We start from the raw sequence: 19,620 nt of genomic DNA, 5'->3' as shown, positions 1-19,620 counted from the left end.
TGTGAGGTGTGAACAACCCCATTCATCTCACTGGTGTCTTAATTAGGATGTCTAACGATGACCCATAAATGTCAGTATTGTTAGCTATTTCACTACGGATCAGTTCAGCAGAAATATCCAGCAAATGTGGTGGATTGCAAAGAAGGCAGAGCTGAAATCGATCCTCTTGATTTTTAAATCAGTCTCATGATGTTGGCGGGCCTGCCTCAGGCTACCTGACTGTCTGGGGACAGCAATGCTGCAGAACGCTGGGAGGCAGTGGGCGGGGAAGCTTGCCCTGGTGCTGTCCTTGCCGGGCCTGTCCTGGGGATGGAGAGAGGCCTTCAAGCTCCAGGGCTCCCAGTCTAGCACTAACTTTCACTCCAAGATCCTGGCCAAAGAGCTAGGGTCCAGTGGGAAGGGAGTGCCTGGCCTGGTGCTAGGCAGGGTCTGTGGGCTGGGGCAAAGGACACTCAGTGTCCCCCCAGCAGCTGTCTGGGCAGCAGAATAGCCGGGGGGCGGGTTAAATGGGGGACAGCCAGCTGCAACATGGGTAGCCAATCCTTTGGTCGGGGCAGCCAAAGGCAGGCGGACGTGATGCTGGCCACATTGCTCCCTTGTGTACCACTGGCTGTGAAACTGACCTGCCGTAACCAGCTCAGTCCAATGCATCATTGGCTGGGGAGAACTTTGCAGCTCAGATGAGCAGGTGGGTGGAGATTCTCCACCAGGGCTGGCTGGGACAAGACGCAGTGCTGCTCTGAGCACAGGTAACACATGCCCTGCTAGGGCCATCCCAGCCACAGCCTGGCGGCTCTGCCAAGCACTGTCCCATATTAGTTTGTCCCCAGGTCTTTGCTGATGAAACTCAAATCAGCATTTGTGCCCACACGCTCTCCCCTGAGGCCTTTCATCTTCCTGGCACCGTCTCTGTGGAATCATCAAACGGCTATTGGCTTTGTCCCCTAACACTGCAAGGTCAAATGAGCTGATTAATAAATCACCACAGAGGGTTTGACGCGTGCAGGTTCACAGAGCCCCGGATCTCTGCTATTAGCATCTTTGATCTAAATGGCTCAGGATGGCAGCTGTCACCTCTTCCAGCCACCAGGAGCTCAATATATCTCCCGGGGCTAGTCTGGAGGGAAGGAAGTGGCAGGAGGCAAGTAGGTCGCTGGAATGTGTTTGCCTGAGTTGGAGACAAGCTAGGACCCCCTGGCTCTGCCCTCCTGCTTGATGGAGCTTTGGGAGCATTGATGCACCCATAGGGGAAGAACGAGAACTGTGTGATGCTTGGCAGCCAGTCCTGCCCTCAGCCCCTTGTGGACACACTGGGGCATCCCCTGAACCTTTCTCAGATCTGTTTGCTCTACCCCAGTATGTCAGCGTCCGTACTCGATGGAGACTCAGCCCCAGGGTCTGCCAGACCCACGAGTGATGACATTGCCCCATAGTGAAACGCAATCTCTTAGTCTGTGGTCAGAACTCAAATACAACCTGGGCCATAGGCCCCACCCAGTCCCAAATCCCGAGCTGCACTGGGACGGGGTGCACCAGATACTTTGTGACCCTGACCTGAAGACCCTTCAGCCCTACTACACCCCGCAGCAGGAAGGAGCAGTGGAGGTGGGTCCTCCAGGCCTTCCTTGAGAGGCTTCTTGGAAGCAACCAATTGGAGCCCAGCAGGCTCAAATAAAAGGAGCTGCAGGGGCTGAGAGGCTTAGTCCCTGGCTGGGAGTGGAGTGGTGAAGAAGGGGCTTGGTTCTGGCCGCAGGCTGTGTTTACTGGCCCAGGGAGTGAGAGGGCCTGAGATTGTAACCGGAAGAAGAAGAAGAAGAAGAAGCAGCAGCAGCAGAGGATTGCAGGGAGCAGCACGTAGCTGCTGTTCATAGGGTCCCTGGGCTGCAGCCCGGAGTAGTGGCAGGCTGGGCTCTCCCACCGTCAAAGCGGCCTAACCCTGAGAAGGGGACCCAGCATGTTCAGAAGCCCAAGCAAATGGTGGGATTTAAAGGGCCCAGAGACAGGGCTGAGGACCCTGTGAGGTCAGGCAGTTGGTTGAACCCTTTCCTACCTGGAAGGGGTTCATCCATTTTTGACTGTGTGACTTGGCCAGAGAGTTGAGTCGCTGGAGGCTTGCCTAGTGAGGTCAGCAACCTACTGGGGCACCAGGAGTGGGGGGAGAAGATCACAGCACTACACCCAGCCAACTGGAGGCACTCACGACAGGTGAGTGTCCCCCTCACGCCCTGGGATGGCAAATCCTGTGCCATCTCCAAAACAGGGGCTCTAACCACAGTCCCATCCCAAAATGTGAGATCTAAGCACAGCCCAGAACAGGAACCCTAATGCTGTCCAACCCCAAATGAGGGCACTAACCAATCTCTTCTTTAAACCATTGTTTGTAAGTCCATACCAGACCAAAATATGGCCTCTGATCCCAGCCCAGACCATTAGCATATTGTAGGCTCTTACCCCGTTCCATCCCAAACGTGGGCTATCCTACCTTCCCACCCACATGTGTGCTTGGGCTGTGTCCCATCTCAATGCAACAGGTCTAATGCCTGTCCCATTGCACAGCATGGGCTGTAGTCCCAGCCCATCCCAAACTGGGGACACTCGCCCTATCCTGTCTTAAAATAAGGCTCTAACTTCATTCCATTCCAAAACCTGGGTTGTAAGTCCGTCTGTCCCATCCCAAACCGTGGCCTCTGCCTCATCCCATCCCAGAATGCCAGCTCTAATGCCGTCCCATCCCAAACTGGGGGCTCTAACCCAGTCCAGTCCCGAACAATGGGCTCTTACCCCATCACATCTCAAAAAGTGGCCTGTAAACCACTCCTGATCCCCAACCCTAGATTCTCATCCTGTCCAGTCAGAAAATGTGGGCTCTAACCATAGACAACTTGTGCTTCCCCATGCTGGGAGGGGCGGGAGGACATGTGACCGCCGGATGTCTCCCCTGTCCAGTGACCCCCCACCCCGCCCTGTGCCCCGCCCAGGGTCACTGCGCTCTCCCCATCCCATGTTACCTATGGGGGCTGAGGGGAAGCTCTGTCCTTCTCTCCCTGTGCCTCCCCCCAGCACCTTCAGCCACTCTCCCTGGCAGCTCCATGGGGGGCAGGATGGAGCCGCTTCTGCCTGAGAGAGCCTGGCTGGGAGGCAGCGGTGGCCTGCGCCCTGCCTGGGCTCAGCTGCTGGGGACAGGGGCCGAGTGAGCCGGAGCCCACCCCTCGCCTCTACCGGCAGGCTGCCTCCCAGCCAGGCTCTTTCAGGCAGAAGCGGGTCCCACTCCCCATGCAGCTGCCAGGGAGAGCGGCGAATGTGCTGGGGGCGGGAGGGGGGAGAGGCACAGGGAGAGAAGGATAGAGCCCCTCTCCCTCCTTGCCCCCGGGCAAGCCAATCTGGGGGGCACTTGACTCTCCATCCCCTCCCACATCCCCCAAAAGCTGGCCCAAACCATGGGCTCTAATCCTATCCCATAACTAAAATCTGCCCCTGCCCTCTGGGTGGCTGTGGTACAAAAAACCTGGCATTGGGATACACGTGGCAGGATGCAAAGGCATCCCTGTCTGCATCGTGTCTTCGTTATGAAATTCTGGCTAACGTTAGTCTAAAAGCAACCAATCTTGAGCATCACCAGGAATCCTGAAGGCCTAAACCACTGGCTAGTTTCAAGCACAAATTAACTGAATTTTCGTCCAGCTTTTCCAGTTGTCCATGGAGTTGAACAGGCTGCGGAAGACCTGACTTCCTTACGTAAAACCAAACAGAGAGCGCTTCCCTAAACAGCAACGGGTCAAAAGGGGCAGAGGGCACAAAGCCTCTTCGTGCCGCTGCAGCCTGAAGCCAGGGAATAAAGCTTGTTCTCCGGCACCGTCATGCGCCCTGCTCACCAGCAATACCACTGGGACTCCAGGCGTCCCCGCCCTGAGCAGCTGTGCAGAACCACACCCACCTCATCCGCTGGGCCTAAACAAACCCTGCCTCTTGCCCTGTTTGGTGCGCTCGCATGTTCCCTGGGCATGCCAAAGCTAATGCCCGCTGTCCCCTCACCGCCGGCGCCACCCCCACCCCCCCGGGGCCCCTGGACCTCCGTCCCCTCACACACTAGACGTCCTCTGCAATTCTTCTCTCTCCCCTATGCTGGAAGCGACTAGCTAACCTGTCCTGAGCCGGTAAGCATCAATTGGTGCCAGATTGCCGCTGACCGGGTGAGCCCTATGGGGGTTAAATGACGGATATTGTGCAGAACCCTGGAGTCCCACCCCTCACCCCAAGGAAGCGCATCTCATGGGAGTGAGGAGGAAGAGCCCAGGGATTTCCCCACACTGCAGGCCTCTCTGAGGCCTCAACTCCACAGGGCCTTTGGGCTGAGCATGACTGGTCAGAGCCACATGGTCACCCCTGGCGCTGCCTGTGAGACACCGGCTTGTCTTCAGGCTCCCGGACATCCTCCCTACTTAACTGCCATCGCTGAAGGGGGAACAGCTGCCTGGCAGCCCCCACTCGGCCCTGCTGCTGCAGGGAAGGCACAGCACATGGGAGCGATTCACTGCCCGGTACTGAACATCATAGCGGGTTTGGTTCCCGTCTCGGGGAAGGGCTTGGTCTGGCCCGTTTCCCCTGCACAGGTCACCCAGCCCTGCCTGGAAGAAGACAGACACCCGTCCCCAGCGTGCCCCTGAGTCAGACCCCAGCCAGGCGCCGCCAGGCGGGCGGTGTCAGGAAGAGGTGGCCACCGCCTGGCGACTGCAGGAATGGCCGAGCCTGGGACGCGCCCTGTGGGGGGTAGGAGTGGGCAGCTCCCCACATCAACGGGCTTGTTCAGGCAGCTGAGCGACCGGCTTGCGGCAGCCTTTCCAGAGCCCTAACTCCACAGGGGCCAGCCAGTCTCTCTTAGCCGCTCCCGTTTCCATAGGAGCCACAGGCTCTGTTTCCATGGCGATGGCAGAGAGCCTTGGCCTTCAGAGCAGTGTGGACCTGCCACAGGTAAAGGGACCAGGGCAGTAAACAAGCAGCAGGAGGAAAATGAAATCAGGACAGAGATGAGCAGAGATGCGTATCTGCAGCTTAAGCCGAGAGAGAGACTGAGAGGAAATGTCAGCTCAAACTAAAGTGCTAGAAATCTGGGCTGGGTTACAGCCCCTCCATGCTCTGCCCAAAGCCACACCCTTCCTCTGGCTGGCACGTGTGTCCATGGGTCAGTACTGGCTACATCACTGCCAGTCACAGGGGCCAGGGGCCTGCAGGGATAGCATGCCCTTTAACAGGGATTTCTGAAATCCCAGGTGCAGAGTCCTCTGTGGAAACCAGCGTGTTGCCGCAAAATTCCCAAGGAGACTGTTTCACATGTGCCCCCTCTGGAACAGCAGAAATCAGATGTAAGCAGAGCCAGGATGAACTCTACCCTGACATCTGGTGGTAAGTTGTGGCGGGTTGTAGACAAGAACTTCAGGGGCTGATCTGAAGGAACTGGCGGCTGTGATTGCAGAGCCATTGGCCATTATCTTTGAAAACTCGTGGCAAACGGGGGAAGTCCCGGATGACTGGAAAAAGGCTAATGTAGTGCCAATCTTTAAAAAAGGGAAGAAGGAGGATCCTGGGAACTACAGGCCAGTCAGCCTCACTTCAGTCCCTGGAAAAATCATGGAGCAGGTCCTCAAAGAATCAATCCTGAAGCACTTACATGAGAGGAAAGTGATCAGGAACAGTCAGCATGGATTCACCAAGGGAAGGTCATGCCTGACTAATCTAATCGCCTTCTATGATGAGATTACTGGTTCTGTGGATGAAGGGAAAGCAGTGGATGTATTGTATCTTGAGTTTAGCAAAGCTTTTGACACGGTCTCCCACAGTATTCTTGTCAGCAAGTTAAGGAAGTATGGGCTGGATGAATGCACCATAAGGTGGGTAGAAAGTTGGCTAGATTGTCGGGCTCATCGGGTAGTGATCAATGGCTCCATGTCTAGTTGGCAGCTGGTGTCAAGTGGAGTAACCCAGGGGTCGGTCCTGGGGCCGGTTTTGTTCAATATCTTCATAAATGATCTGGAGGATGGTGTGGATTGCACTCTCAGCAAATTTGCAGATGATACTAAACTGGGAGGAGTGGTAGATATGCTGGAGGGCAGGGATAGGATACAGAGGGACCTAGACAAATTGGAGGATTGGGCCAAAAGAAATCTGATGAGGTTCAATAAGGATAAGTGCAGGGTTCTGCACTTAGGACGGAAGAACCCAATGCACAGCTACAGACTAGGGACCGAATGGCTAGGCAGCAGTTCTGCGGAAAAGGACCTAGGGGTGACAGTGGACGAGAAGCTGGATATGAGTCAGCAGTGTGCCCTTGTTGCCAAGAAGGCCAATGGCATTTTGGGATGTATAAGTAGGGGCATAGCGAGCAGATCGAGGGACATGATCATCCCCCTCTATTCGACATTGGTGAGGCCTCATCTGGAGTACTGTGTCCAGTTTTGGGCCCCACACTACAAGAAGGATGTGGATAAATTGGAGAGAGTCCAGCGAAGGGCAACAAAAATGATTTGGGGTCTGGAACACATGAGTTATGAGGAGAGGCTGAGGGAACTGGGATTGTTTAGTCTGCAGAAGAGAAGAATGAGGGGGGATTTGATAGCTGCTTTCAACTACCTGAGAGGTAGTTCCAGAGAGGATGGTTCTAGACTATTGTCAATGCTGGAAGAGGACAGGACAAGGAGTAATGGTCTCAAGTTGCAGTGGGGGAGGTTCAGGTTGGATATTAGGAAAAACTTTTTCACTAGGAGGGTGGTGAAACACTGGAATGCGTTGCCTAGGGAGGTGGTGGAATCTCCTTCCTTAGAGGTTTTCAAGGTCAGGCTTGACAAAGCCCTGGCTGGGATGATTTAATTGGGTATGGGTCCTGCTTTTGAGCAGGGGGTTGGACTAGATGACCTCCTGAGGTCCCTTCCAACCCTGATATTCTATGATTCTATGATCTCATTTGCATAGGCACAGCCACCCCGTCTAGATGGTCACTTTGGCTGCTGTGGGATCCCCAGTTTCTCTGTTATTGGGGCAGGAAGAATAAAGTGTTATTATCCTGATTATGTGAATCAATGACGGTGGAACTGCACTTGGCTTCTTGTGATGATGGAGGGACTCGCCATCAACTTAGTAGCACTCGTTAGGCAAGGGAGATGGGTTCCAAAACTCCATGAATGGAGAGAGGCTGGGGACAGGTATGTGTACTTTGTGGTATGGGCCCTAAATGCTAACTGCACTGTCTCCTCTCTCCCTCCCTCCCTGTGTAATAGCAGAGCTAATTTTGATTTGATTAAGAATCTGGTTGCAGATTGCAGAGCTGAATTCACTTTGGGCTAATGGTGCACCAGCACTGGGGTTCCTCTTCTATGAGCTGAAATTACTGAGTATTGTGTTAAGTAGTAGGGAGCCTGAAGATATATTGGTGAGCGGCTAGCAGGACAGCTACTGGGGAGGAGCAGTTGCTGGAGGGGAGTGGCTGGTGGTGAAGGCTGCAGCAGAAACCCACGGAGAGGTGGGGCAGTTGGCTGCAGAGCACATAAGGTGTCCCTTTACTTCCTCCCCCCTCCTATTTCCACACAGGTGTGTGGGGGGGTTAAAACTCTGCTGATGAACTTTTGAACTCTGGACTCACCAAGGACAGAGACACAGACTTTTGGGTTGCTGGACTTTGGGGTTGCTGGACTTTTGGGACTTTCGGTGACTTTTGGGTTGCTGGACTCAAGAACGAAAGGGAAAGGACATGGCCCAATTTGCTTGGCGTGGGTTTTTGCTCATGGTTTGTGTTATGAAGCCTGTTGGTGGTGTTTCCCCAACTAATGCCACATTGTTTTTTTTTGTTATTAGGCGGCTTTTGCTACACTCAGACTCAGTGCTTGCAAGAGGGGAAGTATTGCCTCTTAGAGGCGCCCGGGGGGTGGGTGGGCATGGTATATATTTATGCCAGGTCACTGGGTAGGGGCTCGAGCCAGTTTTGCATTGTGTTATTAGATCAGAACCCCTAGATACTGAACACAGCCCTTGTTGAGGCCAACTCTGACGGGCAGAAGGGTTACAATTAATCACCCTCCCAATAGCTGCTTCCCTCTGGAGATCTTACAGTGATGGACGGACAGACATGAGCCCCGCAGCCCACATGGCAGGTGGGCAGGAAGCCTCCTCATCTCAGTGTTATTGGTGGAGAAAACTGAGGCGCAAAGAAGTTAAGGTTTATAGTTTCAGCAGTACTCGGGCAAGTCTGCAGGTGCCTGGCTTGCACACAGGCTACACCTGAGTCTCACGTGCAGGTCAGGGGTTTGCACACCTGCACGCTTGACTTGCACACCCACAGGCAATGCTCTATGTGCAGCAGCCAAGCCTGTGCAAAGGCTGGTGTGTGTTTTGAAGATTTGGACCTTGCCTAAGCTCACAAAGTGAGTTAGCGTGAGAGTCGAGAAGAGAACCAAGAAGTCTTGACTACCAGTCTGCTGCTCTAACTATTGACCACACCTCTGAGGCACCAATCTGCCTATGGTAAGCGGATCAGTAATAACACACTGCCTCCCAGTGTCCAGTTGTATGTAATCAACCTTCAAAGTGAGATGGGTCTGTTGATCAGGCAGCAATTAGATGGGGGACTTGGATTTGGTTGATAAGCTGATAAATATGCCATTTATACCATCAGCTCTCTGTCACCCAGGGATGATTCAACATATTTGGAAGAGTACAGCAGCTGCTGCTTCATTCAGTAGCTGAACTCCGGAATCTCCTCACAGAAGGAACCAGACTGCAGTGAAACGCAGGCCTTGAGCTGGGCCAGTGGCCCGTCTCTGATTGCACACAGCTGCAATAGGGCCTAGCCCTTCCATTCATCCATTTAGCTAAGCCATCCTCTTAGCTGTGGCTCAGCAAAGCCAATCTTGTTTGGTACAGGTTTCCACACGCCCCTGTCTGTAGTGCTACGGTCCATATCGCTGGGGTCTAGCACTCCTGACAACGCCCTTCTCTGCAACATGTCCAGCTTTCTCTGATTGAGCCGCCTGCCCAACCCACTCCATCAAAGGAACGCAGGAGAAATGCCACCTTCCAACCAGCCAGTCACAGCCCAGCTTGCAGCCCTGTAGGGCCTGAGCAAGCCAGGAAAAGACAAACCAAGAACCCCACTTGGCTAGTTGGGTGCCGTTGGCAACTCTTGCAAGTTTATTGTGAAACTCATGGTGTTTCTCTTAAAGCCCCGGCTCCTTGTCAGGTGATCGCATGCTACTCGCAGCATTCAGTGTAAAAAAGAGGAAGTTTCTAGCCCTCATGAAAATGTGACCTCTAAAAGGCTCAGAATCCAGCAGGCAAATAAAAAGACCTCAGATGTATTCTCTTTAAGCCAGTCTCATGACTTTTGAATGCTTGGGTTAGCAACACTATGGGGCTGTTCCGTATGGAAGTTTAGGGGAGTGAGAACTCCTGGCTCTTAGGGGATGTCTCCACTGCTGTTAACTCAGGCTCATTCTCAGCTGTTGCCCCTCGCCTGCTTCCTGGCCACACACAAAGCCCATGTACAGTGTTTGGTGGTGTGTTACACCTCAGCTAGCTGGCCTGGCTGGGGATACAGGCTAGACCATGGGTGCTGCTTTCACTCGGGCGGGAAACCAATCCACTGTGCCATGAGGACACAGGCTAAATCACTCAAGTGCTGGTAGTCTTCCAACGCCTTCCCACGAGTCTCCCCAGGTGCCCAGGAGTTCTCCCACAATTCACTGGGAAATACTCCCAGAGCGGCTCAGCTTTCAGCAATGCAAAGAACCATGGGAGCTGCTGCCCCCAGAAGCCCTAGTGAGAGAGACAGGTGAGTGCAGCACCAGTGAGGACATGGTAATTTGGGTAGGGCAAGCTCAGTGTTGCAGCTCCGACCTGATCTGCACTACCTGGGCTACCTGTGCAGGGAAGTCACAGCCTCAGCGGCAGTGAGCACCCCAGTGCTCCCCTGCTATTGCAGGGCTCTGGAACTGAAAGTGCTGCTGAGCAGGACACAGAGCAACCTGCTGCTTTGTTTCGGACACAACCATCTTCACTGACCCTCTGTCTGTCTAGGTCCATCCATGGCCTGTGTGACACAAGCACCTGAGACCCATTCAGGGATTTGTCCCTCACAGCACCCTGGGAAGTATCGTCACCACTTTACAGACCGCTAACCCAGGTGCAGGGTGGACAATGACTTGCCCACCCTACAAAGGAAGTCTGCAGTCGAGTCAGTTGAATGTGGGTCTCCAGAGTCCAGTGCAGTGTCCTAACCACCAGAGCACCTTGTCCCCTTCACCTTCAGCCTGTCTGGCTCTCCCTCCCTACACACGTCTCATCTCCACACCAAGCCTGCTCAGGAACTGTACTGCCATAGCTGAGATACTGTTGCTTCTAATGGTAAATAGTCAGTCGCATCGCTGTTTAGGCCGGTGCTTCACATGGGGTAGAAGCTGAGTTTTACTGTGACCATTTATCATCAGGGATTATCTGGCAGATTGCTTCCCCTGTCTCTTTAGTTTCTTTCTGACTCATTTTTCCCAGGCTGTTTAATGGGAGATTTCTTGTCATTTCTGATATTTGGAGAAGTGTCTTTCCTGTGGTTTGAACAATGGAGCTGAAAATGCCTTACAGTGCAGGATCTCCTCTGACACATGGTTTGCACAGTGGTTCTTGCTCTCGGTCTAGCTTGTGCTCACTGACTGTGTAGTTGGGAGGGTTTGCCTGGGTTTTGAATCGATCACTACGGTGAGGGTTCTACTGGGGAACATTTCTGCTCAGGGCTATTTAGCAAACCAGCTTGGGTTGGGGGGTGACGTTCCCCTGGTGTTATCTGGACCGGTGATCTGCTAGGTCACTCAAATCCTCAACTCTGGGAGCCAGCCTTACCCTGCTCCACTGTAAGAGCCCCCACTCCCGGGCTGTTCATGCACAGCCTCTAGCATGTAAGCTGCTCCCAGCTACGTGAGGGAGCACTTTTGGACAGCTGCTGCTTGGATTGTGCAACAGAATGACACTAGCCAATATCTCCGGTCCCAGACACAACCCTAGGAACCTCCATCTTGCAGTGTCCAGTTATGCCCGCTGGACGCTGCAAGCTTATATGAGTTTGTCAGTTTAACAAAGAAATGGATATGTACCAGGCTTGTTATCCCAAGGGGAGTCTCTGACATACTTCAAACCAAATGCACTGCTTCAGGTAGAATAAACAAACAAATTTATTAACTACAAAGATAGATTTTAAGTGATTATAAGTTAAAGCACAACAAGTCGGATTTGGTCAAATGCAATAAAAGCAAAATGTATTGTAAGCTCATCTTAACACTTTCAGTGCCCTTACAAACTTAGATGCTTCTCACCGCAGGCTGGCTGGTTGCTCTTCAGCCAGGCTCTCTCCTTCAGTTGCTTGGTGGAGGTGTCTGTAGATAGAGGTGGAATAGAGAGGAAGAGCATGGCAAACATCTCTCCCTTTTATCATGTTCTGTCTTCCCTCTTAGTTTTGCTTCCCCCCCTTCAGGGTCAGGTGAGCATTACCTCATCATAGTCCCAAACTGACCAAGGGAAGTGGGGTGACTCACTGGAGAGTCCAACAGATCCTTTGTTGCTGCCTAGGCCAGCGTCCTTTGTTCCAGTGAGGCTGGGCTGGGTTTGTCCCATACATGCCCTGATGAGGTGTGAACTGCCCTTTTGTTCCTGGAGAGTTTTGCCTGGGCTTGTTTTAAGCCACAAGGATACATTTTCAGCCTCATAACTATATACATGAAATTACAACCTATAACATTACTATAACAACAATGCTCAGTGCATCATGAGCCTTCCAAAGACACCCGGCATGACAAACTTTGCATTGGACACCACACAATCATATTATAAGGATGAACATGGGGGTGCAGGGTATTCTCCCGAGGTACAGAGCATCACAGGTGGGCGGGGGTTGCTCTGTTTTTCCCAATGTGCTGGCAGCTGACTTCCCATGGTTTGGTCTAGTGCCTTGAATAGAGCTCGGTGACCCCTTCGTACTGAAGATTATATGCAACACATTTGCCCCTTTCTCATTTGGGAACTGTCCCTGAACAGACCAGGAACTCCTCCAATGGGTGGATTAGCCTCTGGAAGAGGACACTGCCGGTGCTGGTTCATTTCTCAGGGAGGGATCTTTTGATTTGGGTTTCATGAGCTGAGCAGTTACCAGTCAGGGTTTGTGCTTCTTTTGTGGGGACAGATCCTGCCCCCCAGTGCACAACCTGTGTCAGTGAAATGTACAAACGCTGCAGGAGCGGATCAGCAAGGCCCAGGGAGCATGAAGAACTTATGAACTCACTATGCTGTATTAAAAGATAGCTGTTCCTCTTCCCCTGCCTGGGGAATGGGTTTCTCAGGTGGGACTTGCTCCTACGGCTCCCCTTCCACTGTAGTGATGATCCAGTGCTCCCAGAAATACCTGAATACACTCTGCTGAGATGACAATTAATTTAGTGTAAGAATTTGCAGCTATAAGTTAGGGGGCAGCTTGTCAACTTATCCCTGAATATATATGGTATTTACGGTTTCTCCCCCCCGTCTAAGTGTGGGTGAGGAAAATCCCCCCCAAAATGGGGAGGAGGGGGCAGCAAGGAGCTGTGAGGGTTGGCTAGGTGGTTGGAGTCTCTGAGTAGTCCCTGAAGGATTTTTCAGACTGCACCTTTCCAGAGTAAGTATACATATGGGTGTGGAAACATCCAGCTAGCTGGCAGTACTCCCAGGCAGTGCTCACCCTTCAGCATGGGCAGGCACCATATACCCAGCTTACCCCTGCACCTGGGCTTTGCCTGCTAGAGAAATAGACTTTGCTTTTTTTACCCCTTTAGGACAGTTAAATAAAGGAACTCTCTGGGAATGCAACATTAAGGCTGCTCAGTTAAACACGCCTCAGTCAGGAAAGGTGTGGGTAAGGCTGATTCCACACAGCATGGCCAAACCCAAGGGCTTAAACATTAAGTGTCAGGCCCCCCAAAACCATGAAATTGGATAAAAAAAAAATCACAAGATCTTAAAAAATAATAAAGTTTGAGTCTTTGGCGCCTGGTTTTTGAGCCATACGGGGTGTCATTTTCTCCACAACCACAAAGGTAGAAACATACTTTATTTTTAATGAATGCCAAAAGTTTTATGTAACCACCTGACTCCAGGAGCTGTAAAGAAAAATACTAAATATTGTGAACCTCATCATAAGCCAGCAAGAGTTGGCAGTACTGTCCGGTTGTGTACAAGGGGGCAGAGTTAAGGTTTCACATTCACACTTTGTTTTCCCTCTTTCAAGTGTGCATCCTTAATGCTGCATTCACAGCAGGTTTTACATTTATATATTGCATACGGGGGGGCTGGAACAATTTGTATAGTGGGCGTGCTGAGAGCCATTGAACCAAACTGTAAACCCTGGATATGATGGAAACCACTGCAAGCCTGGGGGTGCAGCAGTACCCCCCACACCCCAAGTTCCAGCCCCTGTGATTGTGGATATAAAATGGGGCCAGATTTCAAAGACTCAGCACCCACAAGCATGGCCAGATTTTCAGATGAGCTCAGCTCCCACCTCGCCCTTCGATGTGCTGAGCTCTCCAAACGTGGGTGCGGTGCTCTTTTGAAAATTCTGGCTTAGGGGCAGAAGGCCCAGGCCATCGGTCTGTCCGTTCTGGAGAGCACCACACAAGCTGGGCCATCTGTAAAAATAAATCACTATGACTATAATTTAGGGAAAGACAAATGGGAAGCAGCCCTGGGTGAGCTCCTGAGCAGGGTGCCCTGGAGCTTGCTGTGCTGAGTGCCTGCACGTGTGGCAGGGCACAGATCCTGGCAATAGAGCTGGCTGTGATGGGGGCTGGCTAAAGCCTTGGGGACGGTGATGGAAGGGTCTGCACAGCACATGCAATCAGTGTGAGGGGTGGGTATGTTCCTGCAATGTCAGAAGTTCACCAGCAGAGGGCAGGAGACTCCAATTTTTCTGCTAAAGTGCAGCGGCAGCTGCCCATCCAGGGTCCATGGCACTGAATGCTCCAGGTGTGCACAGGGGATCTTACTTGGAGATTGCCTACACCGAATGCTTGCGAAAACTACTGGGACAGACTGGGGTGCTTCTCAGTCCTCAGAGTCCAAAGCTGCAACATGATAGTTTATGCCAGGTTCAGTCTGATCCACGCTGCAAGGCTGAAACATCCTTTACTTTCTGTGCTGCCACGTTATTCCCCATCCCGATACCTTTACCTAGTGTAGAAGGGATCTAATGTTGCTCACTCTCTTACCTTCCTGCTCCCTTTGTAATCCATGTAATTCTCCGGCCAGGTCGATGTGCTCTGCCCTCTTTGGGTAGCCAAGGCCCACTGGCCAAATGATCTATCTGCAGTCTCAGTCTTCCAATCCACTGCCCAGTCTGTGCCACTTTCCCAGTGGCTGGCAGGGGAATCTAGGCCCGCCCACTACTCCACGTTCCTGCCCAGGGGACCCTATGCCCAGCAACCACAGTCTGCTCAAGCTCAGACCCTGTTGGTGTTTCCCTGGACTCTTTCCTACCTCTTTCCTATCTTCTGGGTTTACTATGGGAGCTTCCTCTGGGCCTCAGGACTACTACCCACGTTCGCGTACTTGCCAGTCTGTAGTCCAAGACAGGACCCCGGGGCTTACTGTCCCCGTATAACTCCTCTGTATACCTAGTCAATTCCCCTCCTTATTCTAGGGAGTAACTGCAGCCCCCCACCTGCTCACGTCCTGGTTTTATAAGCCTTGCTTGGGTTCTCCCCCAGCTGGGCATCATCATCCATTGGGCTTACCAGGCCTTGGCTCCCCTCCAGGTGCAGCCTAAAGGTTAATTGGCCTATTTTACCTGTTCAGGCCTTGGCTGGGGTGGGCACCCCTTCACACCCCCAGACACCCAAGTCACGCTCCAGTCACGCAGCGCAGGCTGGCAGACAACGTGTGTGTACAGATACTTGCACAATGCTCTCCACAAGAATAACTTGTTTTCTGTTACCACTCCCTGTTAATTTACCCAATCCCACGGGAACTGTATTGACCCTGCCTCACTGGAGAGGAAAATCTATTGTTTGAATAACAAGACCCTGCAGAAGGTGAAATCGAATCCTTTCCACAGAGAGGTTATTGGTTTAGGCCCAGACATGGGTAGCCCCTCACTGAAAGCCTGTTGGTTTTTCTATTTTATGTATTTGGTTTGATCAGTTTTGCTTTCAGACGGGAGACCCCATGCCAGCGCTTCACTTTTCACCCAGCTCTTCCTACGCTGTGTAAGCTTTCACTTTTAAAAAACGGAGCTTCAAGACCATACATTTGTGAAGGAAAGTTTCCAAACAAACCTGAACTGAGGTGCTGCTTTCGTCCTGCATCTGCAGACAGACACGCTAGAGCTGAGGGGAGTGATCAGCCCCCATTCAGCTCAGTGGCGGGTTGACTCCAGGTGCTCATGATTAAGGCTATGAGTATGTCCCGGAGGTCATGGAAGTCACGGATTCCATAACTTTCCACGACCTCAGTGATCTTGGAGCCCTGCAGCAGCCCAGCCACTGCTGGCAGCAGGGGGGTCCTCCCACAGCAGCCCAGCCACTGCTGGCAGCAGGGGGGTCCTCCCACAGCAGCCCAGCCACTTGAGCAGTGGGGGGCACCCAGCAGCCACAGGCAATGGCACCTGAACCCCAGCTCCCAGCCCTTCAGAGCAAGGGGGATTCCCCCCTCCCCCAGTTCTGCAGGGAAGCAGGGGATCCCCCCCAGTTCCTAGCCCCTCAGTCAGGGGTCCCTTCCAGCTCCCAGCCACTGAGCAGGGGGCCACATGTAGTGGGGCACGGTGCTGGACCCTCCTCCCTCCCCATTTTGTCAGCTATGTTTTTAGTAAAAGTCAGGGACAGGTCACGGCTTCGGTGAATTTTTGTTCATTGCCAGTGACCTGTCCACGACTTTTACTAAAAATCTCCATCTGAATAGGAACAGCTATCGGAACAGCTAGTGACAAACAATCAGTTCTGGGAAGCGAGTGTATTTTTATAAGGTTAATTGTCCCAATCCAGGGAAAAGATTGTTCTTTGTCTGGCTCATGTTTAATATGTTCTATCAAACTGGTAATTTGCCTCCCAGATTATAGGTATATCTGTGACTCCTTTACTAGTGCATCTGGATGTTAAATAATTATGAACATATTGTTTTTCCTGTGCAGAGGGATAAATTGCCAGTCCCTGATATTTATTACCATTTTTGTTGACTCATGAACCAGAGCCAAGTTCATTGGTCTTCCTACTGACAGTGGCAAAGCCCAGGATGGGACAATGTGGCTGTAAGGTCACCCCCAAGTTCTGAAGTGTCTGAATTCCTTTATCATACTTCTGCTGTTAGCTCTCTCACTTTTGTATATTTTATTATTTCTTATGAGTCTGGAAACTCTGTGTGAAATTAGGCTAGCAAAGGTGAAACATGGCTGGGTTGGGTAAAAGGCCTTTAATCCTGTGAGGTGCTAACATTTCCTCTGAAGCTTCCAGGGTTGGCCCCCGGCTGGAGCCAGGACTCCCTGGCTGGCTGGAGCAGTGCACTGAGGTGGTGAGGAGAATTCTCTTTCTAGATGGCTGGCTGGTGTGTCTTGAATGGTATTGAGCCACACATTTGGGACAAGAAGTTGTCAGCAGACAATTGCTGGGATCATCTGGGTATATCCTACCTAATCAGTGCCCTGCAATTGCAGTGGCCTCAGGCATTGGCAGCCGTCAGTCTCTCTTGTTCTCTGCCTGTGGTACAGAGTCTCCTGAGGACTTACCTGCTTTAGTGCAACTAAAGTCTTTGGGCTCTATGTGGGGTAACTGGGTGAAGATTAATGGCCTTGAAATTAACCGCTCCAAAAGGAAATGTATGTGGTCTGATACCTTGCCAAAAGCCCAAATAACAATCAAGGGAGAACAAACAGAAGAAGTTGAGCAAAATGTCTATTTGGGCCAAGAAATCAACATGCGCCACTATCAGTAAGGTGAACTCTCACGAAGAAAGCAAGCAGGTTGGTGCGCATTCAGTTCTATCAAGGATGTCCTCCAAGGAAAAATCAACAAGGCAACATGCGCCAGCCTCTGCAACTCAGCAGTACTGCCAGCAATGTTGTATGGCAGTGAAACACGGGCGCTGATGAAGACAGAGGAGCAGCAACTGTCTGTCACGGAGAGGGCGATGGAAAGAAGAATTCTGGGAATTTCAATCTGCCATCGAGTCCCCAATGAAGTGATCAGACAGCAGAGTGGAGTGTAGGATGTCATTGTTGAAAGCAGTAGAGTAAAATGCGATGGGCCAGGCACATAGCAAGGCTCACTGACAATTGATGGACAGCAGCTGTCACCGAGTGGTACCCACGGGAACTGAAACAACCACTCGTCCGAGTTCCAAAGAGATGGGAAGATTTTATCATGAAAAGACATGGCCGCACATGGAGAAGGAAGGCCAGGATACGAGAAGAATGGAAGACATGTGATTGGCGCAATTTATATGAGGGCTAAAGGACCGATCCATCAAGGTGATATATAGGAAGTCAGGATACATGAATTAATGGTCCCTTCTGACCTTAAACTTTGTCAAGCTCTGACCCTCCTGTTTCAAAAACACAGGTCCCTGCCTCTCAACCTAGGCAACACTTCTTTATCTGTAATAGTATAGGGCTTATGACTCACAGGGTATATCTGCACTGCAGTGTTAACTGAGCCAGGGTCTGAGTGGCCACACTACAAAGGTCAGACTTGAGTGTCCATTTGATGGCATCCACAGGTGCTGCACTCACTCTGAGAGTTGCTAGGACTTTTGGGAGCATATCCCATGGGTCTTTGTACTGCGGTAAGCTGAGCTGCTCTGATTCTTTCTAGGGAATTGTGGGATAACTTGTCTGCCCGTCTAGGTGGATGGTGGAGGGAATTGTGGAAAGGCATCTGAGGACTATCAGCGCTCCAGTCTGCATCCTCCCTGTAAAGTGGGTGGGTTACTGGCCTGAGTGTGAGCAGCACTCGTGTTTTAGTCTGTAGCTCTAGACGAGCCAGGCAGCCTGTGTGTGAAGCTCTCTTGGGGCAGAAGGTTTGTGTCTGGACAAGAGCTGGGTTAAGGGCAACGCCTGAGTTAACTGTGGAGGGAAGACAAGGGTGCAGCTGAGCAATGCTGATTCCATCCAGTAGAGGGAACCGTTGTGTACTTGGGTGCGCGCACACACACACACACACACTAGCCAGTTTATACAGCATTGTGCTCGTTTTACAGGTGTCTCCATCTGACCAGCAGCATTACTCTTTGCCATCTCCCATGCTGGACCAGGACGTTTTGTAGCAAGTGAACATACAATATGCAGAATTGCTTCACTCCGACTCGGTCTTTCCTTTGGCACCCACATTTATTTCTGCTCTCTGGGATCATCTGTCTCTGAGTCTTTATCTACCAGGCTTGTGAGCTTAATGACGTTGCAGAATTCTTCTCTACAGCAGATGTGGCTGTGAAACACGGTTGCCAGGTGAGCTGAATGAGCTACACTGAAGCTATTCACCTGAATCATTTGGGATCTATCATTGTTACTGAAGAGAACACAGAGACCAGTGAGTGTGGAGACCAAAAAGGACTCTCACTCTGCCATGCCTCTCTGAGGTAAGGGTGCTGCTGCCAGCCTGAGACCCACAGGAAGAAGAATGAGCTGAAGCGATGGAGTTGGGGGTGAGGGAATGACAAAGAGGCACAGCTGGGCCCACAGCTCAGTCAATTGCTCCTGCCTAGTTTGTTTTCCTTGCGTCTCTTTTCTTTTTCTGCCTGTTTTTGCCCCTTAGTGAATTGTAACCATGGTATATAGGAGGGTCAAATACACGGCAGAGGGGAAGGCTACTTGGGCCTTGTCTACATGGGAATAACTACTCTGGTATAATTTAGCTATTCTGGAATGACTCCTTTGTGGACACACAGTTCTAGAATAAAAGTGATACTCAACAAAGGAGTAATTATTCCAGAATCCTGGGGACTTTATCACAGAACAAAGGGTCCACACAGGGAACTATTCTGGAATATCTATTGCAGATGAGTTATTCCAGAATAGCTATGTTGATCAATTTCCCCATATGGACAAGCCCTTGCTTCTTGTCAGTAGAATTGACTTAACTCCAACATAAGCCACGTGCAGAATAAACCAGAAGCCACACACTACATTCTGAGCTGGTTCTCAGATAAAATACAGCATGTCCCCATGAGTGGTGAGAGCTGCTCTGTTGCTGACAGTCCCACTGAAAGTCCTCATCTCACACACTTTCTGATATAGCAGGCGTCAGAGGGGGAAACCTGCCAGGGGGTACATTGGCAATGCAAGGGCTTTCTAACTTAACTAACCTTGACAGTGTCCTTTTAGCTGTACTGTCCAAGCGGTAAATTGATACCATCTCTCAGAGACTCAGACCACTTTTCTCATAGCTTCCTGGCAAGGAGTTGTCAGAAGCATTTGCTGTTGTCATTTGGAGTTTCTTCCAGTTCCCTCGTTCTTTTGTTCTTCACCTCTATTCTGTTCTATTTCCTGCTTCTCTTGTAGCCTCCAGTTCAGGGGAAAAAAATCTCTCCATCTTGCTCTGAGATGTATTAATAAAGCCATGCAGATGCCTCTGGTATGTC

General features: G+C 51.4%; 1 protein-coding gene across 1 annotated transcript in view; it reads left to right on the top strand.

Moving 5' to 3' along the window:
- Positions 1–5,054: 5,054 nt before the first annotated feature.
- Positions 5,055–19,620, top strand: part of ACSS2 (acyl-CoA synthetase short chain family member 2) — a 101,117-nt gene continuing 86,551 nt past the window's right edge. The window contains exon 1 of the mRNA XM_048819964.2: positions 5,055–5,400. Within this exon, the coding sequence (XP_048675921.1) occupies positions 5,376–5,400 (25 nt within the window). The 5' untranslated portion in view covers positions 5,055–5,375. The remainder of the gene's footprint in view (positions 5,401–19,620) is intronic.

This window comes from Caretta caretta, chromosome 13 (genome assembly GCF_965140235.1).
Source record: "Caretta caretta isolate rCarCar2 chromosome 13, rCarCar1.hap1, whole genome shotgun sequence".
NCBI classification, from domain to species: domain Eukaryota; kingdom Metazoa; phylum Chordata; order Testudines; family Cheloniidae; genus Caretta; species Caretta caretta.
The sequence above is the reverse complement of the archived record's forward strand: the minus strand, read 5'-3'. Positions and strand labels throughout refer to the sequence as shown.